Source organism: Gobio gobio (assembly GCF_949357685.1).
Source record: "Gobio gobio genome assembly, chromosome: 6".
NCBI lineage: Eukaryota > Metazoa > Chordata > Actinopteri > Cypriniformes > Gobionidae > Gobio > Gobio gobio.
In genome coordinates this window covers 26,317,901-26,345,629 of record NC_137102.1, presented here as the reverse complement: position 1 = coordinate 26,345,629, position 27,729 = coordinate 26,317,901, and the positions used below count along the sequence as shown (strand labels likewise).

At 38.5% G+C, this 27,729-nt stretch overlaps 1 protein-coding gene across 3 annotated transcripts in view; it reads left to right on the top strand.

Moving 5' to 3' along the window:
• Positions 1 to 6,109: 6,109 nt before the first annotated feature.
• The window catches only part of mib1 (MIB E3 ubiquitin protein ligase 1), a 78,407-nt gene continuing 56,787 nt past the window's right edge, over positions 6,110 to 27,729 (top strand). For all 3 annotated transcript variants that reach the window (XM_079820202.1, XM_079820204.1, XM_079820203.1), the window contains exons 1-7: positions 6,110 to 7,359; positions 8,763 to 8,934; positions 14,826 to 14,955; positions 20,069 to 20,173; positions 20,742 to 20,808; positions 21,960 to 22,164; positions 25,487 to 25,670. In XM_079820202.1, coding sequence (XP_079676328.1) covers positions 7,131 to 7,359; positions 8,763 to 8,934; positions 14,826 to 14,955; positions 20,069 to 20,173; positions 20,742 to 20,808; positions 21,960 to 22,164; positions 25,487 to 25,670 — 1,092 coding nt within the window. In that variant the 5' untranslated portion in view covers positions 6,110 to 7,130. The remainder of the gene's footprint in view (positions 7,360 to 8,762; positions 8,935 to 14,825; positions 14,956 to 20,068; positions 20,174 to 20,741; positions 20,809 to 21,959; positions 22,165 to 25,486; positions 25,671 to 27,729) is intronic.

The window sequence follows — 27,729 nt, the reverse complement described above, 5'->3', positions numbered from 1 at the left end:
TCATAATTTTTTTTAATCAGTTACATAAAAACATAGACTGGCCTAATTTGATACGAAAAGTAAGACTGAATGCCACTTGCTTAAATGCTAGTGGCTCATACTAGATCTTAAGACACTGTCTTAACATAATGGCTTAGTTTATGCAACTGGCCCCAGAGCTGACCACTGAGCAGGAGATAGTTTGAGAGAGACGGCTGGCACCTGTTCTTTTCAGGTATGTTTGGACTTCCTGCACTAGAGAATAATCATTCCGTTCATTCAGACAGTGGAACAGGTTGATGGATATCTCTGTAGAGGGATTCTCCCTGATATTCTGTTAAATGTATGCAACTTTTTCTTGTTTGCTGTGAGATCTGCTCACAGTCTTTCTCAGAGGGCCTTGTAAGAGAGTCTGATTAGACTCTAGTGAGACCTAGAAGGAATCAGAGGAAAAGATCCCAGTGTCCATTCTCACTCTGTAGGGCCTTGTCCACTTCTTCCTATAGTAAATATGTAAATGGGGACCTGAACAAATTCCACACCGAGAACACTTCTCTGACATCCAGTACCGTCACAAGGGCTGTGCCAAGTGTGCGACCACACAGGGCCTCGCGCCTCACCAGGACCTCACGCAAAAAAGTGACGGCTGGCTTGATTATGTCATGCCAATAATTAAAGCCAAATTTGATCTGTGCATGTGACTGTGCGTGTTACAGATTCATGCGCATGCATGTCAGTCAGCTGATGATTCAGTGAGAGAGCAGTCCAAACTCATTCAAGTGGATTCAGGCTGTTCTGCAAACGCGCATAATCTAGAACATGATTTAAGCGTCAAAATGTGTTAGTTCAGTTACACACCTGAACCTAATGCTGTTAAACTAAATGTATTATTTTTTTCTTAAATATCCACGTAAACAACAAATTGTTTGTCACTATAGCAACAGTAGACCCCTGTTAGACCCCTACTCTCACATCGTGTTCGCACCCCCCTTGCGATGGGCCTGCTGACATCAATGCCACACTCTTTCAGGTCCTCCTCATAGAATATCAGGTTCCCTTTTTTGTTGTTCATAAGCCAATCTTCTTAGAGACAGAAGCCCCTTTCACACATACAGTCTTTACTGGTAAATTACCGGTAACAGATCATGTGAGAACAGGACCTTTTCAAAAATACTGGTAAATCACACATATGGAATCAGTAAAGACTTACAAAGATGATGTGAATGCTGTTTACAGTAAGGTTTTTCAATGGTTTTTCAAAAATATGCGCTATATGATCTTCTTTGGCCGTTGCGCCATGTCTCGCAGCTTTTTCAATGTGTCGTGCTTGAGACCCAGCCTTCTGTTTCATTCATCAGCGCTGTGGCTGTGCAGTTGGATACTATTACGTGAGTGTCGTGTTTTTAAGAGCAAACACTCGTTCTGTTTGATCATCCGTTATGCCTGTAACTCAGACGTCAAAAAGATGTCAAATTGAACAGATAGTGAAACTAAAGTGCGGATGAAGACAATGGCACAGGGTTTAATTTAATATCCGATTGTCAGGGTTGTTGTAGGGAAAGGAGCGAGGACTCAAAGATGCAGAAATAATGGGCTTTTTAATGAGGGGGGGGGGGGACTGACTTGACTTGACTTGACTTGACTTGACTTGACTTGACTTGACTTGACTTGACTTGACTTGACTTGACTTGACTTGACTTGACTTGGAAAACATGAGGTACATTTGACGACAATTCCGCACTGGACTGCAAACACAAGGAGATTAAATAGGGAACAAACAAAAGAGGGTAGCGAGGGAAGACAGGTGGGGCAAATGAAACAATAATCAGGAAACAAGGTGGGCGGGGTTAGACAATAGACACGAGCACATGGCACAAAGAAACACTTAACAAGACATGTGCTCACACCAAACATGACATGAACATGCAGCTAATGAGAACTCATCAGCTGCATGTTCACACAAAACATGACAACATAAAAGCACGTAGCCAGTGAAAAACACCAACCACGTGCTACACAACATAAGACAAAACATAACATGAAAGCACATGGCTGATGTAAACATGAACCGTGTGCTACACAGACAGAAGAGCACACGCTCACGTGACAAGACAGAGTGACAAAACAAACACGCAGAGCATGAATGTCCGAATCCCAACACAAAACTGAAACCCAAACTAGACCGAAGCGCTGGGATCCGAACACCACGCCCGCACACAAAACACAAGGACAGAAGAGCATGCAGCTCGAGCATGCTCAAAGCTGCGCGCTCACACAAGACAAGACAAACAATACAGGAGTGTCAGGGCTCTGTCACAAAACCATGAATAAACTAGACAGAAGTGACAGAACCCTGACACCGATGACTGACACTGGTAAAGTCATCCTGGTAATTTACCGTTATTGCTGTGTGAAAGGGAATAGAATAGTGTTTCTAGCCTAATACAAATCTATTTTACATTTCCCATTGTACTTTCCACTCTTGCGCTGGTCTGAAAGATCGTTTTGGGGATCGCTGCACTCTTTACCCATCATTCTCTCTAGAACAGTGGCTGCAATCCAACAGAAGACTGGTATGTGACACATTAGCTGCTTCCGAAACCTGGAAAACTCTGCCTTCGAGGACACATTTCAAGGCAGGAAGGCATCAAGACACTTCTGAATTTAATAATTTCACTTCCTTTCTTCATCTTATACCTTCATCTGATCGAGTTTTGAAGGCAGCATACTGTATATGTATCCTTCGCTGCCTTTGATATCCCACAATCCTGTGTGTTCCATTCTGTGACAGTTGAGCTATAAAAAAAAACAGATGGCTTCCGAAAGTTGCGTTTGCTGGTCAGTTTGTGTGTAAATGTATGTTTTTGACCAACATTTTCCACTTCTGATGTAATTTCTAGCAAGAAATTAATATTTGTTTAGTTCTCAATAAAGCTCTCTCTCTTTTGCTGTAGATCATTAAACTGTTACACTGCCTTAGAAGTCTGTCCGAAATCACTTTCGTGAGGTGCCTTCATGCACAAACGCTGCCTTACAAGTCATTGTCTGATAAGGTAGCGAGGCAACAAGACAGCTGCCTAGGTTTTCGGACGCAGCCAGTATACAGGCTTCTTGACGATCGTATGTGTGTGATGATGATTCTATCAGCAAACTCCTTCAGGAATTATTTATTCTCATCCTGAAATATTCTTCCTTCTGAGGGCCGTTGAACCCTCGTACCTCTGTGACCTGGTCAACACTGAATCTGAAATGAAAATTTATTGTGCAATCTTGATTTGAGTTTTTGTTGATACACAGGCATCAGTTCTGACAAGCAAAAGAAAGGGATTTTAATATGGATATATTTTAGTAAAAAATATTTATTTTTATGAAGATTATTATTAAAAAATATATTTGATCCAGAGCTCTTACTGGTCTGTACTGTGTTAGCGAGGTCTGTCTGGTTCATCTTCCTCAGGATGTGCCGTGTGTTCTGCAGAAGCCCCCCTCTTATGTGACCCTCATTATCATAATTGTCTCTTTCAGAGCATTCTGGATAATCTGGACTCAACAGTCTCTTAAAACTTTTGAACGTGCATTCTTCATTGCAGAAATGATTTTGCATCAAGCTCCTGTAATCATAATGGAAATGTACTTCCTGTCAGTCACAGAGAGGGTGAACAAAATCAAGGGTGTCAAATTGACCCAACAGGCCATGATTTAAAAAAAATATTTTATCAACAAAACATTTATTTGATATTCGATGAATTCCTCAAAAAACTTCACTTTATATTGTGTCTTAACTACTATGCATTAACATTTAAATTAATTATTTGACACAATGCACTTATTGTGTAAATACACCTTTTTAGGTTGTTCTTATATTTTTAAAATACCTGCATAGAATTAGACCTACAGCTGTAAATGATTTCTATAATAATTTCCCCTGAATCATGAGAATCAGTGTCTATAGATACTAAAGTCAAAAGAGTGTGTTAGACTGGTGTAACAGTGAACTCCAAGATAAAGGGAGAGCTGGATCCAAACGCAAAATAAACAACAAAACCACAGAGATCAGAGAACCAGGGAGCAGATAACAGAATGAGTAGCACCAAACATCCATGTAGGACAAGAACTGACAAAGACAGGAAACACAGGGGTTTAATAAAAAAAAAAAAGAAGTAAAAAGTAAATCCTGCAGGTTTTTTTTTATTTTCATTAAAAAAAGAGATCTATGTGCATTTATAATACTATATACTTTACTACCTTTGCATCAAATCACAAAAAAAAAAAAAAAAAACATTGAATGGTGTGGGTGTTTTTATTCGATCCATTTTTACAAGTAATGTGTAAATTTTTAAGACAAGATATCTGTGTGATATGTAATGAGAAGAACATTTGGTTTAATGACCGAAACACAACTGTATGTTCTTCTTTCAATAGTACTTCGATAGCAAACAATGCAATTTCAAATCACCCTTATTGCTGACACAATTACTGTACACAGGATACAGATGCCACATTACAAAATACACTTCCTAAATTACATAATTAACTATTTTAAATTGAGTGGTCCAAGACCTTAGGACTTTTGCCCTAAATATTGACTGGATTCGAGGAGTTTATGTGGTTGAAATTTTAAAAAGTAACAAGTTCTTTCCTCACGGGTCAATTTGACCCCCTTAGGAATGAATGGAATGTAAGGAATGCTTCAGCTAACATAAAAAACAAAAATAAAAACGGCTATAACTTCACCCAAAATGATTTTATAATGTCTACATGTGTATCTGAACGCATACTGAAGTGATAAATCAAGAACTGACTTTACGACCCAGCGGAAGAGTGCATTTGCTCCATATAGAGCTATAAGGCCATCTAGTGGCAAGAGTCATGAAATATCATGTTGTATATATTTTTTTTCACAAGAGGTCGGCAAAGACAAAAATTTACCCAATGTGAGATATTTCTAGCTGGTTTATTATAGCCTACATGTTTTGAAGAATTACTTTGAATTTAAGTTGAAAGAATGTGCTTAAATTAGTGCTATATTATTTATTGATAAAATTCTTGTAATTTAATGGTAAAAATGTATATGCATTAAAAACAACAAATATCACCAAAATAAAATAGCTTTCTAATTGACAAAAACATTTTTAGGGCTCATTTTGACCCGTGAGGGAAGGATTTGTTACAGAATGCGAGGAGAGGTTAAAAAACAACAACAAAGCAAACTGATATAATAAACAATTTTGTGTGAATGAGAATTATGTATTTTTGTATGGTATCTGAATTAAAAAGCAAGAAAAATCACACCACCAAAATGCTTTTATTTTAGTTTATTTTAACGACCATTGCCATTTTGAGACTTTGTAACACAACTCAAAATTCAATGAGGAAATATTGATTTACATTTTTTAAGTAACAAATCAGAAGCAGTCATGTGTAACGTATTTTAGTAAAATATGTTTTATGAATCAGGCTCATATATGGCTCAGATCAGTCAAAGGTGTTGCAAAAGTCCTTCTGGCAGCACTTTATGTTGATGTTTATTTTGTGGGGGAAACAAGCTTCCATAATACTACATGCATTGCCCAAAAACAGCCAATTTTTGTGAATGGACATCAACACATGTTTTGTGCGAAACTTGGCCGCGGCACATGTGTTTTTTTCCGGTGGGCAGGTTACCGCTGTGACCTCACAAGCCCCTCCTACTTTAGCTGGGACACAGCGGGACACAGTGATGGCAGTCCAGGGCCGTGCCTTACACCCACAGGGACCAGTATTTGAATTCACACTTACATTTTTGTGCATACACACGGACTCAACCTTGTAACCTTTTTGAACCCTTTGTGCTTTGTAGTTTGGACATGTTTTTGCTATTCTCCTGTGGACATTTTCGGAAATCTCATATCAACCACAAACACAAAAAATAATTATGTGACAAATTGTTTAAATACATGATTGTTATTTACGAATGATCTACTATAAATATAATATAACCATGCTTGATAATGTCAAATGTTGAGAGTGAAACGACCGGACAGACCCCACAAATTCTTTTGTGGCTGGGCTCTGCTCACTTTAAATCCTGACGTGACGTCATTTTACGCCACGGGAACTGCTTGGATCCCAAAACAGTCCCACCTCCACTGGCTCGAGCTCTGATTGACAATAATGGCGACGCGATCGTCTTGAGTTGCACCTCAATGAAACATCTCTCAAGAGCGCATTTTCACCAATTCTTTATCATAGCCCGGGCTTAAAGGTCGCTTTTAAGGATATATTCCAGAAATGATCTCCGGATCCTTTTCGATCAGGAAATTTTGAGTTCCGCTGGTGTGTTTCTTGGGAAAGCACTAACAAAGGTCTCTTCATCCGTGGCGATGTGGCTGCTGTTTACAGACCCGTGCGTGCATTTGTTTCGGGCATGAAGAACTGCTATTGCTTCACCTACAGCCATTCATTTGGGAATTCGTTTGCCATTAAACACCGGGACGCTTTGGTGAAAGTGGTTTAAGGTCTGCTTCTGTTTGCAGACGCGTTTCACGGACAGCGGCTCGCGCAGACCTTCCGAATCGCGTCACGCGAAGTTGGACCATCTGTTGAACGTTTGCAAAGTTCGCAAAACAATTCGTTACATTACACGATAAAACAACGGTTATTTTTTTCTAAACCGAACGTTTTTGTTGCGTTTTTGCTAATGTCAAGTAACTGCTCACAACTTTAGGAAGGTTAGCTATAGCTGGTTAGCTCAGACTAGCTAACTGGCCTTTGCTAAAAGAAAACGGGCCGTTTACCGTTTTGCCAAATTTTCCACAACATTGCTTCCAGTATAATTAAGAATTACACAGTAAAATTGCTTGGGGTAACGTACTACGTAAACGACATTTCACGAAAACAACTTGGGGGTTACATTTAAATGTAACGTTACACATTTTTGAATAACGTTAGTTCACTTGAAAAATGTTTCGTCGGGTTATCAAGAGACATTAATTTTATGAATTAAACAAACCAGGACATCCCTTTTCTGTCCATACTGCTAAACTGTCCTCCTTCACTGGTTATTGACCCATATGTAGGACGGGACGAATTAGTTCACGTATAACCTCATATTTTTTAACTGGCTTAACGGCTAGCCAAAAGTACCTATTTTTTGCAATTTATTCAAGTAAATGACTACCGGTAGGAATAACAGAGTCATGATGGAAGGAGTGGGTGCTCGAGTCATCCGTGGGCCTGACTGGAAGTGGGGTAAACAGGACGGAGGAGAGGGGCACGTCGGCACCGTCAGGAGTTTTGAGAGTCCGGAGGAGGTGGTGGTGGTGTGGGATAACGGCACCGCTGCCAATTACCGCTGCTCTGGAGCCTATGATGTGAGGATTTTAGACAGTGCGCCCACAGGTGAGACTGCTTAACCTAGACTACTAATCCAGTGCACGTGTCACCTGATATAAAAACAACCGCATCGATTTGAACGTTTAACGCAAACGTGCATTGGTAATAATTTAAAATAGCTTTAATTAACATTATCTAATGATTAATGTCTTAACAAATCGTTCAAGTCATGTAACTTTGATTATTTTATGTTAATATTGACCTAATTCGTTTATCACAGATTTTAATGGGATTATTTTGCGCCATATTGATATAAAAAAATGTATTCTGTATAAAAATAGAAACGGTATATAAAAATATAAAGAAAAAATATACATTCCATTCTGTATCAACAACATTAAGTGCATTAAAGAGTTTACTAAAAAAATAAAATCGTCCCATAATTATCCTGGCTCTTCCAAGCTTTATAATTTATAATAAGTGAATGGTAACTTTGAAGCCCAAAAAAGCCCATCCATCCATCATAAAAGTAATCCATACGGCTCCAGTGGGTTAATAAAGGCCTTCTGAAGCGAAGTGATGCGTTTATGTAAGAAAATGTGCATATTTATAACTTTATAAACTAAAATCACTGGTTTCCGGTAACGTAACGGCCAAACACGAGTCTAGTTCCGGAGGAAGATTGACCTCTGACCCGACGCATGATGTATTGACGAGCGCTGAGGATAGAGCAAAACAAAACACAGGTCACAAATAAGAAGACTAAAACAAGATTTTTTAAAAGAGAAATGTTGGAGGAGCTTGAGGTTGTTGCCCAGCCCTACTCTCACCTTAGCTTATGCTATGCCTACATCCTATGTCATGCGTCAGGTCAGAGGTCACTCTTCCACTGGAACTAGACTCGTGTACGGCTATTACCAAAAGCCAGAGATTATAGTTTATAAAGTTATAAATATGGATATTTTTCTTACCAAAACGCTTTGCTTCAAAAGACCTTTATATTAACCCTTATTAACCTTCGTATGTCGTATGGATTACTTTCATGATGGATAGATGCACTTTTTTGCGTTTCAAAATCTAAGGTACCGTTCACTCCCATTATAAAGCTTGGAAGAGACAGGATATTTTTTAATATAACTCTGATTATGTGTGTCTTAAAAGAAGTCGTCTTTTTGATCATGAGTTTTAGGAGGAACTGCAGGGTATTTGTGATGAAAAGCTAATAATTATAATTTTTTTTTTAATCTAAAAATTAAACTACAACACTTGCTATAAATATTTTATTTGTATACCTGCATGTTAAGTGACCATTAACAAAATCTAAGAATCGATAAACTATGAATAATTTACTGCCATTGTGTGAATATGTAACCATTGGATCAATAAAGTAATCTGAGTATGTAATCGAGATAACATTTGCAGGTGGAAGTCAACTCCCATGTCATTTGCGTGTAATTACAATGTTACAGGAATCAAGCACGATGGCACCATGTGTGACACCTGTCGGCAGCAACCCATCATAGGGATCCGATGGAAATGCGCTGAGTGCACCAACTATGACCTCTGCACCACCTGTTACCATGGTGACAAACACCACCTGCGCCACAGGTTCTACCGCATCACCACCCCTGGTAGTGAGAGGTGAGTGTGGCTTTTCTCCCTGTGGTCTTCACTCCTTGACTTTATTCCCTCTGTGGATGAGGTAGCTTCTCTGGCCACTTTCAGACCCAGTTATAGGTTGTGTTGCGCAGCGACAGGAAGGTGCTCCTCCGCTGCCTGGAGTTTAGTGGGAGTACCAGCCTTTAATAGTACAGACCAGTTTGCATCATTGGTCTGAGTGTGTCACTTTGGGAGACTTGTGTAAGCTCAATCTAAATACAAGCTGCTCTACAAGGTCTCAGTTGCATAGTGCATGACGTTAAAGCCGGCACACTGGTCTTGATTTTGTTGGTTTTGACTTAAGGGACATTGTACTGTCATGTCTACCTGGGCCTAGTTGCATTAAAAGTCTCTGGAGCAGAATAATCCCAAATTTGGCTATCCCAGGATCAGGTAATCCAACTTACTTTTGTGCATTTTTTTTAAAGCAACATTAGATTGGCTCATCCTGATCCAAATGTATGCAGTATTTATGGGGACAAAATCCTTTTTTTCTTTACTGTGCTGAAAGGCTTCATAGAATTGTATTACATTTGTTTCCCAAAGTCCATTCTGAATCCAGGAGGGTATCTCTATCCTATCAAAAAGTTTTTATCAACACATACTGAAGTGTTTGGCCATGAAAATAGCGTCAGCTGCTGCAGCTGACACCGCATTAAAATCTCTACTACCTACCTACTGCAGGTTTGATCAAGATTTTGTGGTCAAATCCAATTTCAGAATTGAAATTTTTTTTTCTTTTAAACGACTCCTTTTCAAGATTTGATCCAATTCGATAGCCAAACTTCTTTTGAACCAAGCCCATGCTTGTTTGGTCATTTATGTTTCCTCTTGCTCCAGCCAATAGAAATTTTCAGTGACACAACGTGTTATGCTTTTGCTTGGACGTATATGAACTAACTGGCCAGTTTTTGTGTGATACACAAGTTACTTTATATGAATTACTTGTAAGCTGTTGTTTAAAAGCAATTTCATTCACATCTGACCTTATGACAGATGCATTTCTGACAAATAGCCAAATAAATCGTTGCACCGATAAGCCTTGTTGTTATCCATCATTTTGTTAATCTGTGACATACCTTATGGTAAAAAAGTTGTTGTTATGGTGCGTGTAATTGGGATACTAGATATTAGGGCTGTAACGATTTGACCAAAAATAAAAACGTTGATTAATTGAACATTTTACCTCGATTACGATTAATGAACGATTATTTAGCTTTTTTCTTCTTTTTTTTCTTTCCATTTTTTGCCCTCATAAGGTTTTTAGGTTTTTGAGTAATTTCCTGAAAAGGATTTTACTGTAAATATTTTCTACTATTAAAGGTGGATTTTTTTTTCTAATGAAAGTGCATTTCTTTGTGATTTTAAATTACTTGAAGGAAACGGTTCACTTTCAGCAGTTAATGTCTATGGGGCAGATTTCTGTTTGTTATCAGATACAGATAAATTAGCCCAATAGGCCTACATTACATTTATTTGCATGCATTAATGAGAGGGTGATTTGTGTGTGTGTGTGTGTGTGTGTGTGAATTACTTATACTGTCTCTATTCATTATGAAGCTGTGGTTTGTACTTACTTCAAAGGTATTAAAATGCTATAACGGTTGAGTTTCTAACCTACTTTAGTGATTTTGCTTTAGTCACAGGACAGCGTTGACACTGCGTTTCTGCACTGCTCTCTGCGCGCGATCTTCACGTGATGTGCGAGCTTCTGTCTGTGTGTTCGTGTGTCACAATATATCAGGCATTAGTTCCACATAATACACATCTGATAGACTAAAATCACTTCAATGTTCAAACTGGCAGGCCTCAAAACACATACAAATGACAAAGCTTTGTGAGGACACAGGTGAACGTGATCTGCCTTCAGGGTGCGTGCGTTGTCAGAGACGTGACACGGCTCGGCTCCCCTTGTCACAGAAAAAAGCTGAGAACTGAACGGATACGTTTTCCGTATTGTTGTTTTTGAATAGTGCACAATCGCTTTAAATGTTCAAGCCTTTAAACGCATTTACTTGACAAACTTTGAGGACGAAAGTGAAAGCGACCTGGCTAAAACCGAAATAACCGAGATGGGAAAAATATGTCGGTTAGAGGTTCTGAATCTCGGTTTCGATTATTTTTCGATTAATTGTACAGCCCTACTAGATATCCAAAGAGGCTTGTGAATGCAGTTTGGTTCGGTACGTTCCCGAATTCAACCAGTAAGCTTGAAAAAAAAAAAAAGCGGGGGGGAAAACGTTCACTCAGACCCTGACCGTATGAACAACTAAACTTGCAAATTTTAAATGAATGACCAAAAGAAAAACATCTCTATGCACCAAGGTGGTAGTAGAATACAGTAGAAGAAAACGGTAGAATACAGTATGGTGCACATTTTTAGGAATGGGAATATTTGATTTAAATACAACAAGAGGGAATCTAAACAAGTGTAAAGAAGTCAGACAGTCAATATATAAATATTGACATTAACACTGTTTTCTGGTTTTCTACTGTTATATTTAGTTTCAATATAACAACCTAAAACAAAAATGTGCGCTTCAATGAAAGCAGTGATTCAACTGACTTGGAACTACCTGTGCATTTAAACGATTTTATTATTGTACACCTTCCTGCAAATCAGAATCGAATATTCAGACAGTCCGTGGCATAAATTACTTTAGTTATTGTTAAACTAAAATGTTAAGGAGTTATTTTACTTAAAGGGGCTATATGCGTTTTTCTGAAATTTAAACTCGCGACTGACACCTGTGGCCAAAAAACAGAACTGCTCTTATTTTCTGCTCGCTCTCGCAGCGGTGGTGACGTCACATCCGCCCGCCAGAAAATAGGAAAAATAGGATACAGGCTTATAGGTGCACCCACTGTGAGCGGACAAGGTGTCAGTATGCTCATCAGGAGATGTTTGAGTCATAAATGGTAAAATAAAAAGGTTATTGTTACGTTTATTTTGGGGAAAAAGTTGCATATAGCCCCTTTAAGATTTCAAGTGAAAACACTCCCAACTTGTACCAAGGCTACATGCTGTGTGACTATATAATGCTGCTGCCACCTTATGATAATAGATTTACACTTCGAATGAAGTATTCTTTCATCAATGACAGTAGCTCATTGGAAAAGGATAGAAATGCCCTTCATTTTGTTTGCACTAATAAATGCTGCTGCCTGCCACGGTTATGCGCCTGCCCCGAAGTTAACTTCCTGTCTGTGTTTGTTTATCGGTCGGGCAAGGGGATTGTATGGCGCACTACTCAGTAGAAACACTTTTTTTGACATACTATTCTTGGATAACATGATATAAATATTAGCGATCAAGCAGAGAGAATATGACACCGGAGCAAAAACAGTGTGTGCGACTCACCAAAAAGCCTTAAATGTTTCATAAATATCCAGTCATACGAGAGCAGCGTCTAATGTAATTTAGACTGTATGTCTAATGTAATTTACTTATTTATGTTGCTTGTTATCAGAAATAATCTTCTCTAGAGGTAACTTATTCTGGCTGCGTTTACACTTGGCAAAGTAAATCAGGACACGGCGAATTTGCATTTGTTCACATCAAGTGGTCGCCATCTGGATAAATGATCGGATTTATGTTTCCCGCAAAATATTTAAATGTGCCTTTATCACGGATTGCAAAACAACTTTCGCTTTGTCCTCTATTAATGGCAGTGCCCATAGAGCACGGGATTTTTTGTGATGCATTCATATACTTTATCTTTAAGTTAACTTTCCCAACATTTATCTTGTTATGAAACAAAGAAACATGTTATTCCGATGCATTGCATGATTGAAGGCGAGCGTGCAAGCACTAGATAGATACTGTACAGAAAACGGCATTATCGCAAATATTCTTGAAATTCTGTGATGTAATTTTGAGGCCATATCACCCCTAGTGTCGAACTCGTCCATACCCACTCATCCACGGTTGAGTATACTTTTAAAAGCTGTGCGGACACAACTCTGCACAAGACTGAGTTATACCCAGGTCTTTATTTACAGTCTGCCAGCCCAAGTAGATGAGAAAAGCCTTGTAAACTGTTTTTGCATCATGGAATATAGAAAATTGAGCTGCTGTTTTGCTTGAGTTGCCATCTATTCCTTTTTAATGTCTTGAGTAACGTCTCTTTCAGTGTGTCCATATGGTAAGGCTATTAAGAAGTCTAGCAGTTGTTTAGATGTCTCTCGTGGCAGCCATCCATAACTGCCCTCAACATGAGCTCAAAGAAACAATAGGTCAGCCCAACAGCTGGTCTCTTTTCAACTAAGTGTGCCTCTATTCTCCTAGCGAGAATGGTTAGTGAAGTACAACACACAAAGGCGATAGTGAAGCCAGGCCTTTTTACTGGGTGTTTCCCTTGGCAGCTGCTGTCTCGTGCTGTGGTTTCCAGCTGCTTTAAGGGTGCATACGATCTTAAAGGGATAGTTCACCCCAAAATTAAAATATTGTCATCATTTAGCCTACTCACCCTCATTTTGTTCCAAACCTGTATGAGTTTTTCTTCTGTTCAACACAAAAGAAGATATTTTAAATAATGTTGGTAATCAAACTGATGGGAAGTTGATGGGTCCCAGTAGGGGCTTTCCCACCGAAGTTCTAGGAACTTTGTTATAGGAACTAGCCCCCAGCGTGGTTCACCGAGAGCTAAAGGTTCCTCTAGGGCCGTTTTCCTGGTTGCAGTCGCACTGCCAGTAGGAACTCTGAAGGGACATAAGCCATACTTGTTGTTGTGACTTTTATTTTGACGGCACGACACACCTTTATTTTGTCGGCGCTGAAAACACCAGAGTCTGAGCACACAGCGCTCGCATTCTTTGTCTTCATTATCCGTTTAACAGTTCTGTCTAATATGTTATTAGATAGAACTGTTATACAAAGAAAGTAAAAAGTATTAGCATTTGCCATGTGGTTGATGCCCGATGTTGCTAGCTGAGCAGAAATACATGATCATGTTTCTCTTGGTCCCCTCAAAGTTGCATTGGATTTTCTCTTTAGCGTAAAGTTTGAGAGGTCCATCTATCACTGTTTTCCACGTTTGTAGAGTTAGTTCGTTGAGTAAATACGACTATAATCTGTGTGTTTTCACAGCTTTTTAAAAAAATGGCGGGTGCTGGTGTTTTGCGTGCATTCGGCCAGTCAGAGTATACTTGCGTCACTGGTAGTTCCTATAGTGCTGGTTAAGACCCTACTCTGGAGTAGGCACTGAATTAATTCCCCCAAAAGACGTTCCTAGTACTAAAATCGTTCCCAGTTCCTGTGGTGCGAACACACCAAAATCTGTATACTTAACGCCATTAGTTCTAGAAAATAGAGGGTGAGTAAATTGACATTTTTCATTTTTGGGTCAACTATCACTTTAATATTGGCATTTTATGCGCAAGTTATTACGTTAAGTATCTTTAGTATTTAAGAGATTTAGAATTTTTTTTTTTTTTTTACAGAAGTGTGCACTATCAAGCACAGGATACATGATTTGGGAATGTCATGTTTTGCAGTTAGTTAGGGTGACTGTGAACAAAAATGAACCGGTCAGCAAAGCTGGAGAATCCGAGACTGTCTGCTGTGGTTCAGTATGGGGCAGTTTCCAGATGGCAGACAAGTTCTCTTCTAGAAACCGAAACAATACGAGATGTAAAACATTATCCAGGCCTTTTCATTCTGGGTGCACTGCAGGTTTCAGGAGACATCAGTGGTTCAAAAGTAAATCGAGTTGAACAATATAAGCTGACAGTGGCATCTTTGTTAGCTAGAGCATTGCAGGAAGTTACTTCTCCACCTCTAACTGGGAGCAAAACTTAGGCTCTAATGTTCGAAAGCATAACTTCTATAATTTTGCCATTTGCTTTGTAACACACTTGTATGTTTTGTACAGGGTTCTTTTGGAATCTCGTCGCAAGTCGAAGAAGATCACAGCCCGGGGCATCTTTGCAGGCGGACGTGTGGTGCGGGGAGTGGATTGGCAGTGGGAGGATCAGGATGGCGGGAATGGAAGAAGAGGGAAGGTAATGCCTCAACATGTTTGGCTATGCTCACCCTTCTTTTCTCATCATTATTAGATGAAAAACATTCCCCCAATCAAGTATATTGTGTGTTATGCTCTTGCATGTTCACTGAAGCAAAATGAGATGGTGTCAAGACAAGCCTGTTGCATTATTAATCTACATTTATTTAGCAGATGTCATTATCCAAAGCAACTTACAGCATACAACATAAGAGTAATCCTAAATGAGAAGTGCTTGAGTGCTGTGAAATTGCAGAATAAAAAAAAGTAACTAGCCATTACTTTAACATATTGCAAGTGCAAATATAGGGTTGAATTGGAGAGTTATTGAAATCCCTCTCCATGATTAACTAAACCCAGGGTGTGTTAATGCCACTTTTATATATGACATTTAAACCAATGGAAATTCATTTCAACTAGTTAGTTGACACACTTTATGCAGTTTAAAAAGTGCTTTTAAAGCATTTTAAAATGTTTACCCTACCTTTGATACATGCCGTTAAAAGGGGCATGAACTGCATTTTAAAATGTTCTCTGAGGTCCGCTTCTAATGTTATCAACTTTATATATAAAAAAAATCCTAATTTAGAAGTTAAGCTATTTTCTATCCTGTTTTTGATCCTCTCTTTCAAACACTCCATTTTGATGGGCGTCACATTCAAGACTTGGAAGTAAACGCCCACTGCTATGATGGGGTAACAGTTTTGCATATTAATAAATTTTCAATGTCCCCACCATTACACATGTGGAATTGTTTTGAAAATGTCAGATGTTGAAAAATGTCCTGTTACATAGTTGAAACATTTGCCAACAATGTGAAACATTTATGCGTGCATAAACTTTATTTGCCACAATCAAGACTTATAAAGCCTAAGTACTTGGAGTTACAACAGTTATATATCATTGTTTCGCTTGAAACCCTCAAAGTTTCCTCGGATTTTCTCTTTTTAACGCAAAGGTTGAGAGGTCCATCTATCACTGTTTTCCATCTTCGTATCTTAGAGTAAGTTTCCGGAGTAAATATATAGGCTATAAACTGTGTGTTCATGGCTTTTTTTTTTAAAAAGTGAGTTCGGCCAATCAGCGCACACTTGCCACTATTACATATCAATGTGACAAAATCCTAAATGAGTCTATTCCAGAGCTTGGCTCCAATAAAAGCCGTTTTTTGACTAAAAATTAAGTTGAGAGTTCTGAAACTTATAGGATATATTTATAGTACAATGAACTTTTACATACCAAAATATCAAGGAAAATTTGATTTCTCAATTCATGACCCCTTTAAGTCTATTCAGTAACATTTTTCTGTATTGTATATTCTAGTGTTATATTAGGCACAAAGCTGCAAAGCCCAATTAGAGAACAGCAATTTTTTAAATATATTTGTACTAGGGCTGCCCCTGGACTAAAGATTTTTCTAGATGACTAGTAGTTGTTCAAGCTATTAGTCAACACGATTAGTCGCACGTGATATAATCAGAATCCTCATCGGGAAATGGTTTCAGTTTACACTACAGAAATTAGGGATGGGCAACAGTGGTCGAGTAATCGAGTACTCGAACGTGACAGCAATCATTGATCATGAGAACGATGATCGCCCTGAAAAAATTGCGTTATTGCGTCATTTTGCGTGGTACCTGAGGTCTGATTGGTTAGCGTTATACAGCACGCCTCCAGGCCTCCAAACTGAAACTGAGACGCGCACTGCAGTGATGTCTGGAATCACAGTGATCATTGAATGGTTAGTGCAAGATGTGCAGCGCCAACCTGTCATAGCCTACATAGCATTATAATGAGAACACAATGGAAATAGAATGCTGTAAATTATCTGTGCTTAGTTCCCCGTGGATCAGCTGTTAAAGGAAATCCACAGAGAAACTAGCGAGAACACTCAGACTAGCGCGTGAAGTTCATGTGCGCATTCGCGTCCTTTTCTGCAGATGCACGTTGTAAGATTACTTTTATGTTGTGTATATCTGATTAATCTAATATAAGAAGCGTTTGGTTGAGCTTAATAAGCTAGCAAAGCGCTGCCGTTATACCGGCTGTTGTTCATTCTCTTCAGTTTCAGCTCAAACGGATATTTCATGCTCGACATGATGGTTAAGAAACAGTCATATTCTTTTTAAATAGGCTATTTCTTTATCAGAATCATATTAGTAATGCAGCAGTGCTATACTGTTCTCGTATTTTTTAACAGTAGACCTAGTTTATTTAAAGTTGTTTTTCGTTATGAGTTCGAAAACGCGCAGTGATGTCTAAACGCTTCGATCATGAATAATACAATTAAGTGCATGATGTGCAGAGTCAATCTGTCAAAGCATTATAATGGGAACAGGATTTTAATAAAATGTTGTTTCTGTGTGCTTTCTTTGTCCGTGTATCAGCGTTGTTAAGGGACAAGCGCATTCAAAAAACCATAGCCTGTAAAATCTAGCACGCTGAAGTTCACGTACGCATTCACGTCCTTTTGTGTTGATTTATGTCGTAATAGGTTCATAATAATCTTCATACTAATATTGATATAGGGTGCGTGGTTGAGTTTATTAACCAGCTAGCAAGCTCTGCAGGGTGGTGTTATTTGACAGTTTCAGCTCAAAGGCAATGCTCGATATTACTGACTTGGTTATTTGAGACGGTCATTTTATAAAGATGTTTCTTTTTCAAAGACATTTATGCATCATAATCTAGCAGTTATTTTTTGTTTTACATGTTCATGTTTTCATATACCTGTTTTCATGTCACGTTTGTATTTGTCAACAACCATTTTCATAACAGTTTTCATTATCTCAATGACTGACATGCCCCGCCCCCTGCACATGCCCCGCCCCCGAGTACTCGAGTACTCGTTTTTGAGACCTATCGATGATCGAAATGAGAAATTGACAAAAATGCCTATCCCTAACAGAAATCCGAAACCATAATAATGGTCCTTTAAAATGTAAATTTTGCTTGCTGCAACGCACCAGCAACAGTAATGATTATGAATGTGTTGGAAGAAAGGAGACTGTCTACTAAAGTTAAACTAGAAAGTAAAACTAAAGTTTTCTGAGTTAATGTCGGCAGCAAAGATGACGTTGACGATACTGACTCTTCATCTCCGCAGTATAGTGGACGCATCCATAGAGAGAAATGCATGTTAAGTTTAACATGTTATGCAGTAAGCGCTGTAATAATTTAGCTTCCGCACTCATTTAATACTCATAATAGCACTCATAATAGCACACATTTATCTATGTTAACATTAATGTTAGAGCAAGCAGCCATTTAGCATTAGGCTAACATTAGGCTACTACTTAAATTTTTTCAAATAAGCCATGTTTGATATCGGTGAATGAAAGGTGAAAGTTTGGATTTCCTGCCCAACATAACTACCACATGGACCAGCTGTTAACCTTCTGTCCGCCAGACTGCATGACTTCCCCCAATTCCTGGAGTTTTTTTTCCTGTGACAAACTGACTAATTTAAAATTTGGTCGACTAAGCCTCTTCTCAACTAACGTTTAGTTGAGTATTAAGGGGCTGCCCTAATTTGTACACATTCTCCCAGAAGGAAAACATTTTTGTGTAGGTTTTTTAAGACCTTAAGGCCGTTTGCTGCACTGTAATCTTTCCCGTAAATTCAACATGGATATTTGTAATGGCATGTTTTCCACCAAGAGTGATGCCAGACAGTAGTGTGCAAGTCAACTATTTATTTGGTCTTTGAATGATCAGATATTTCAGGCCACACCAGTTAAATGTATTTAAAGAGTGCTTTCAAAACACTTCCTTTAAAGCGAGGGCCTACTTGCACTACTTCAACTTGGAGTTTGACCGCTAAATCCACCATTTGTAATTAGAGCAGCATTTCTGTCACGCCGATTGGCAGGTTGAATGGCATGTCTGGTGGTGGAAACATTTACTCTCTTGCTGCATCATTTTTTTGCTTTTTTTACCGTTGCAGAATATTTCAAACTCATAGCTTTTGTAATGTTTTGTAAAGTTAAGAGGGGCATGCAAATTGCATAAGACAAATTGATAATCATGTTTATTGTAATGATCCTTTAGTCAGTCTGAGATGTTTTCTGTATTTATTTGTTAAATTCTGTGACTGAAATTCCAAGTGGTACATTATTGTGGAGGAACTCTTGGTATGTTTGACACTGGATCATTAAACACAACTGACATTTGAGGCAAGTTGGGGTTGCTGTTGTTTCAAGCTGACAGCTTGAAATGAAAATTCACTGCTGTCTATTTTCTAAATGTGTGTTATGGATCTTAGGCCCTGTTTACACCTGGTATTAAGATGCATTTGGTCGATCGGATTTAATAGTGGTTGACACTAAACACAGGTGTAAACAGGGTCAAAAACGTTTTAAGCTTGCCCACTTTCGACCACTTCCAGATGTAGTCAAAAAACGCATACAACCGGAATTGCTTTCATAGTTTAAAGGTTCATGTGGTTGAATGTGTTCAAACAGCCACAAAAGACGCCTACTCTCCGCCTACTGACCTAATGCGTAAACCTTTTGGTAAGCGTGCTAGCCAGACGGCTCAAGACCTAAGTTTGGTTTAAAGATGAAAAACGTACTAAGCACAATGTTCTCGCACCATTCCTGCAGGATTTCTCCAATCATTTAGTCTACTTAAACCCCGCCCGTGCAAGCTCACGTTCATCTGCCTCCACTTTTGCATGCAACAGCCACATCTCAAAATCCAATCAACTACTGATGCATAAAACCATGACCTCACCCTATACTATTCCCATCACAATTCAGAAGATCTGTTGCTATTTCTGTTTCATGGCGACTTTAAAGTCAAGTCAAAGACAAGCTGCTTAAAATACGCATACAATTACCATTCAGGGAAATTTTTTTTTGTGGAAAGAAATTAACCTTTATTTAAGATTAAAGCGGTTTTATAGTTTCACAGAATGTCTATAGTGGGATGTCCATGGTCCTTCAGCCTTTTTGCCCTTGAATATTGTGTTTGTTAGTTGCATTAATCAAACTGTAGACTGCTTTAGTCATGTGACTGAAGTGAGGAATATCCAGTAACTCTTAGAATTTCTTGTCTTGTCTGGATTACTTCCCCTTTTCTTTGCTCGCATTTACCATCCTCCTCTGTTTCAGGTAACAGAGATCCAGGACTGGAGTGCTGCTAGCCCCCACAGCGCAGCCTACGTCCTCTGGGACAACGGGGCCAAGAACCTCTACCGAGTGGGATTCGAGGGCATGGTGAGCCACCCCCATCAATATACACATACACAAAAGACTGCAGTTAACCGGCCTTTGTGTTGCTACCCACCCCCCCGCACACACAATGCACCACACACAGACCAGGCATCCCATAAGCTATGCTTCTTTATAAGAGCCATGTGCAGGGCAGCCATTGTGAGGGGCAGCTGGATGAGCTATCTGCATGATAAAAGAAATCTGTCCCCTTTCTGTCTCTTCACAAGAGAGTGAGAATCAACATGAAGACCAAAGGCAAAGAGAGCAATGGGAGTGGTCTGCCGAAAGCGTGCCTCAGTTATTGAAGTGAAGGCTGCCCATTCATTGGCTGTTAGACATTCTGCGACATCTGAATTTCAGCCTATCGCTTTGCAGTTGGGCAACGGCTTTTGTCTGTGATTGCAATATATCCGGAGGGTGTGCGCAGCCATCTGCCACTGGAATTATTAATTAGATTTGGATGAAGAGGATGAAGCACAGACAACTGTATCATTGAGACTGTTTAGATTTTGTTAGGCACACAAAACAATTTGAACAAATCTCTCATAATTGTTGTCTTCTTTTTTTTTAGTCTGATTTGAAATGTGTGCAAGATGCCAAAGGAGGCACTTTTTACAGAGACCACTGTCCAGTGTTGGGTAAGCTTTAAAATGCCTACTATTATACAAATGTATCAAAGTAGTAGGCACATAATATTTAAGATGAATATATAGGAGTAAAGTGTGGTTGAGTGTTGTATGAGATGCCTCCACTAGGTGTCAGCACTAGATGCTGTGATCTTCAAACACACATAACTATAGAGACACATTCCAGTTTAAAAGCTCTTTTGGCCCCAATCCATAATTGACTCTTTTCTATCCAAGCCAATAACATAAAGTTCTACACAAGAATGCTTGAACTCAAATTAATTACTTTTGAAACCTTAAGACATAGTCCCACATAGCTCAAAGTCTTAAGCTGTGTTCCAATTCATGATGTTTGGTATACTTGTAAGTAAATTTATATTTATTTACACATTTATATTATGCTTCCACTTGTATTTATATAAAATATTATACATTTAATAAAATCTAGAAAATTGCCCTGCTGACATTGAAACTTTTTAGTGGAAATTTCTGCAAATACTTTTTTTTATGTGGGGAGTGGAAAGTTATTCCGCCTGTATGCCATTTTTGCTCATATCAATTATATATATATATATAATCACATACATAATTTATTAGGCTGAAATGTGAGGTTTATAATTTTATAAAACTTTTTTTTTTTGTCACCCTAAATTGTAAGCGTTTTGTCAGAACTTGAGAACTGTACATTTAAATTGTAGATTTTAACGATCGTCATGATACAGTTTAGGATGTTACTGTAGAATGTTTTGTATCTTTATAAATGTCTTTATTGTCACTTTTTTTTCAATTTAATACATATTTGCTGATTAAAAGTATTAGTAATTTAATTCTTAGATTTCTTAAAAAAAATTGTAAAAATATTTCACAATATTACAGTTTTTTCTGTTTTTTGGATCAAATAAATGCACCATTGGTGAGCAGAAGAGACTTCTTTAAAAAAAAAAAAAGTTTAATCTTACCGATCTAAAACTTTTGAATGGCAGTGTAGATGTACTTAAACATGACTAGGCCATTGCAGAATTTTAATTTTAATTTTATTTAAAAAATGGTTAGTCACAATAGAATAATGAATACTGGTCTCAGATGAGAATGACCATTAGAAGTACCTAGTTGTTATATTGCTCTCTTGATCATCTCACTCTTTCCTCTATGACCTCCTCTAGGTGAACAGAATGGAAACAGGAACCCTGGAGGCCTGCAGATCGGAGACTTGGTCAACATTGATTTGGACCTGGAGATCGTTCAGTCGCTGCAGCACGGTCATGGAGGCTGGACTGATGGCATGTTTGAAACACTCACCACCACAGGCACTGTGTGCGGCATTGATGAAGACCATGACATTGTTGTGCAATATCCTAGCGGAAACAGGTCAGTCACACAGCACCTCTGAAAATAAATCATCATGGGCTTTCTTTTTTGCCTGTTTCATTTTGACAGACACCAGCCTCACTTTTATGATAAATCATAATGAATATTAATTATTATTAATGTTGATTAATTGAATATACATTACAATTTTACATTTGTACACACATTCTACGCATCTAAAATAAGCTGTTGAATTTACATAACATTACATAACAAGAGACACTTCACATTAGGCATTTTAGTAGCATGAAACTGATTTTTCATCAAAAAAATAAGCAGTGTAACAAAATTATGCCTGTGACACGTATGGTTACTCCATTGTGATTAGAATGTTCAGTGCATCACATGATCAACTGCTAAATTCAAATGTGCTTTCGCACATTGTCTGGAGCTGAGCCAGAGTCGGACGCGCTCAGCGCTTGTCACATATCACAACTGTTCAGTGTTTTCAACCACATAATGTTTATTTTAGGTTTCAGACATTTAAATACACATAAGTGCTAGCAAAAACACATTTATACACTGCCCGGCCAAAAGAAAGTCACTGTTTGGATTTAAATAGGCAAATGCTTAAGTCCATGATTGGATCATTATTGCAGTGATTATTATGTTACTAGCATGTTATATGTTTGGCAACAGTCATTTCTTAAACAACGATGTAGGAAGACACATCATGGCCATATTCCAGGATGACAATCTCAAGATTCATCAGGCTCAAACTGTGAAAGAATGGTTGGGAGGGAGCATGAAGAATCATTTTCACACATGAATTGGCACCTCTGAGTCCAGACCTTAAATTCATCGAATGTCTTTGGGGTGTGCTAGAGGAGACTTTACAGAGTGCTGGACTCTTGCATTGTCAATACAAAATCTTGACAAAACATTGATGGAAATAACATCACAACATTTAAAGACTTGCAATGAATATAAATTCTGGACTAAGAGGTGCCAATTCATGTGTGAAAATGATTCTCAGAAATGGTTTTTAACTAACATGATCATTATAAAAGTTTTTAAATGACAACGCATTCACTTGCACATATTTGAGAATCAGAATATCAGGTATTTGATGACATAGCTAACAAGTTTGTGAATATTTTGAATAAAAAGAGAAAAAACGAAATAAAAGCGATACATCTGTCATACAGTGCTATTATGGCTGTGCCTTAAACTCACGCTAGGCTCAGCTAGGATATTTAAAACTTGCGTGTGAAAGGGTTAAAACACTTTTATCCTAGGATAATCACTGAAGGTTTCTCTCACTGAGTTTTATTTTTATAGTTTCGAGAAACTTTTAGAATTTCAGCTAATATAAATTGATCTGATTCGCTATTGTCATAGCATTGCTTAAAGGTCTCATGGCATGAAAATTTAATTTTATGTGGTTTTTTAACATTAATATGAGTTCCCCTAGCCTGTATATGGTCCCTAAGTGGCTAGAAATTTTGATGGGTCTAAACCGAGTTCTGGCTGTCTTTCTCTGCCTTTGAGAAAATGAGAGCTCAGACGAGCTGATCTGGAATTTTCCTGTTATGACGTCATAACAGGAAAGGTTACATCCCCCTTCCTCTGCTTTGCCCGCCCAGAGCATTCGGAGAAAATGGATTAGTTTATGTCAGCACAGGCTTTACAAACAGACTTTACAATATGGATTCGACAGCACTGCGACAAACAGTGAGTAACAGTGTTCATTAATGCCTGATCTGTGATCAGTGATTTCTGATGTGTAGCTAATCATTCAAGTTCACACAGACTTTCTTTCTAGATCGTTTAATGATCGCCGTCTTGATGCCCTAAGCGTAATGCATCAGTGAATCAAGCCAGTAACTAAAACGATCGTTTCTGTAAGTAGCATGAATCAAATCCGTTTTTTTAAGTGATTAAACAACATCAAAGATCAAAGAACACACTTTATAATGTCCGGAGCTGTCAATCACACGTCGCGAGTGTATCTGCACACTTGCCCAAACTGCTGTTATATTGAATGACGCTGTTATGCTGCACAAAGCTCTTACTGTATTCATGTCGATGTTGTGTTTGCTGTTAGTTGTGGTGAAAGCATTTTGTGAGAGAAAGCGCATTGCAATGAGGAGATCACTGCATTCACGCGATCAACAGACTGTCTGTGTACTCAATGCTCATCACTGCAGCCTTTCATGTGATCGGAATAGATCATAAAATAATGCTATAATCTACACTCGATTCGTTCATCTCGGCGGCTGTAATGGTTCATTACATGTGTTACAAAGGTGGAAGACAGAGAGTCGACGTGACTGGGACTGTTTATTCAGAACTCTCAGCTACAAATAAGCTCGCGCTAACAGCACATCGCTCTCAACAACTCAGTACAATAAATGTAGCGGACCCCGTCCGAATGATGGCTAGATTTTACTGAAGTTTCAGGAGTTTATTGAAACCGTTTATCTCCAAAAATCACCATAAGAGCTGAACAAAAAACAAAGAAGTGCGCTTAAACACCTCGTTCACAAACTCTCTCTCCATAGCATTATCAATAACAAACAATACAGCGAAATACACAAACATACTCATTACAAATGACAGTAAACAAGCACATACACACCTATTGTCTTTTCGGGGGGTGCTAAACAAACTGAAAAATTTAAATCTGCTTAAACCCACTGAATGATGAACCGCGAGCTCTCACGAGTGCTCCCTCTTTTTCATATCGCTCCGTAGACTGCAACACCCGTCAAAATAAAAGTCCCTACTTATTTACACCGATCATACAGACCTAAAACCTATTTAAACAAACAGAAATGTCAAAGATGTACACAAAAACAAATTATAAGATATATTACAATGAAGTCTGTTACAATAAAACTTTCTCCAGCTCTCGAGTGCCTAGTCAGTCTCTCTCTCTCTCCTGCCTGCAGTGCCTCGCTAAACCACGCTCCCTCCGCAACATAATCTAACACTCATTTCAAATGCAAAGATGTCAGCCAATCACAACAGTGGCCGTTTTCACTGAAGTCTCACAGCAGACACGCCCCTTGAAACCGGGCATTTAGCCACAGGGCAAACATCTGTATAGAAAAAATGCCTTTTATTTCTAAATTATGACATTTTTTTATGTAAAAATCATACTAACAATATAAGTACACCTCAGGAAACATTATAAAATAATAGAAAAATGCCATGCCATGGGACCTTTAATGGACATCTCTATGATTAATGCCCAAGTGCTGCAAAATTATTTTTTCCATTTAATTGGTGCCTTGCTTTGGGGAAAACTACTGTTGTTGAGAATCCATGAATTTCTCCTTTGAGTTGTAATGAACACAGACCCTTGTGTGTGTTCTAGGTGGACGTTTAACCCAGCGGTGCTCACCAAGGCAAACGTCGTACGTAGTGGAGAGGTGGCGGCTGGTGCTGAGGGAGGCAGCTCTCAGTTCATGGTGGGAGACTTGGTCCAGATCTGCTATGACATTGACCGCATCAAACTACTCCAGAGAGGACATGGAGAATGGGCTGAAGCTATGCTGCCAGTGAGCATCTCCTACCTCATCCATAAAGGGATAATTCACCCGGAAATTACAATTCTATTATTATTTACTCATGCTCATGTCATTCAAAGCCTGTATGACTTACTTTCTTCTGTTTAACACAAAATATATTTTTATATTTTTTTGTCCATACAATCGAAGTCAGTCGTAAGCGACGTTTTTCAAAATGTCAATTTTGTGTTCCGCAGAAGAAAGTCATATAGGTTTGGAAAAGCATGCGTGTATGGGCCTGTTTACACCTGGTCACTTCATGCATTTTCTCTGATTGGATAGCTATCCGATCGTGAAAAGACTAGGTGTAAATGCCCTCCAAAACACATTTGAGATTGCTCAAACCACTTCAGGAGGTGGTCTGGGCCGCATTCCAGACGAAATGGAACAAGTCTAAATGCATCTGGTTGTTGAAACCACATATTTAAATTTTGCTCTTCCAAAAAATGTAAAAAAATAAATATTCTAAATGTAATTTATATAATGTTATTTATAGGCTAAATAACATTTTATAGCCTGTTATGACAGCGCTGCTGCAATGCATCGCAGCGGATGAGCATCTTCGTATCTCTTCAGCAAGCCAACACTCAAACTGCTGCAAATTAAACTGAAAGCAAGTCGCAGACACTCAATAAACAATCATCTTCATTAAAAGTAATGAGACTAAATGGTTTTACCAGTGCTGTTGCTGTGCTCTCTCCTATTGCTGTCTTTTGATTTTGAAATTAGCTGTTGATCAATAAAATGCAGTTCATATTTGTTGCTTTCAGTGACATGAACTCCATTAAATCGGCATATAGCACAGGAATTAAAGATCGGATTTATATCCGTTTTGCGGAGACACGTTTATGTGACCAAGTGTAAATGTAATCGTTTTGATAAATCAGCTATCCGATCAGTAAAAACGCATGAAGTGACCAGGTGTAAACGGGCCCAAAATTACATCATTTTCATTTTTGGGTGAACTAACCCTTGAAATATTACATGACATTGTTTCTGTGAATGTGTTGCATTATATTATTCTTTGGCTGATTTGTTTTATTTTTTTAGTCATTTTATTTAGTAACAAAAGAGAGGACCAAAAATGAAGAGAGAAAGGCCCTGTTACAGGTGTAAACGGGGTGTAAAATGGGCAACAAGCTAGCCTGAAGGATTTAAACTTTGTCTTCTGCAGAAAATGAAAAATGTACCAAGCACAATGTTCTCTCACCATTCCTGATTTCTAACACACACTCACAGCGTTCGGCGTGATCTTGCGAATGTCAGAGCTGAATGAAAGCTGTTTTTTCATCTCTGGACGTGTTCATATTTAAAGGGTTAGTTCACCCAAAAATGAAAATTCTGTCATTAATTACTCACCCTCATGTCGTTCGACACCCGTCAGACCTCCGTTCATATTCGGAACACAAATTAAGATATTTTTGTTGAAAGCTGATGGCTGAGAAAGGCTTCAGATAGGCCTCCATTGGCATTCAGTACATTGACACTTCCAAGATCCATGAAAGGCACTTAAAACGTCGTTACAAAGTCCATCTCACCACAGTGGCTCTACAATAATTTTACGATGCAACGACAATAGTTTTTGTGCGCAAAAAAAATCAAAATAACACCTTTATCCAACTTGTTATTGCCTTCCGTGTGTGCCTCCACGACGCATGCGCGAGAATATGACGCAGATCCGGCGTTCGGACATATGACCCAGAAGCGATTTGTTTACAAGGAGAGGAAGACGCGCGTATCTAAGCTGTTGAATTCTACATTGATCGTGCTTTAGATCTCGGCGTAGTGCTCAAAATGGGGCTTAAGTGTGCATTTCATGGATTCCCGAACGCCGGTGCTACGTCATATTCTCGCGCATGCGTCGTGGAAGCACACACGGAAGGCAATAACAAGTTGGATAAAGGTGTTATTTAGATTTTTTTTTGCGCACAAAAACTCTTGTCGTTGCATCGTAAATTATTGTAGAGTCACTGTGGTGAGATGGACTTTGTAATGACGTTTTAAGTGCCTTTTATGGATCTTGGAAGTGTCAATGTACTGAATGCCAATG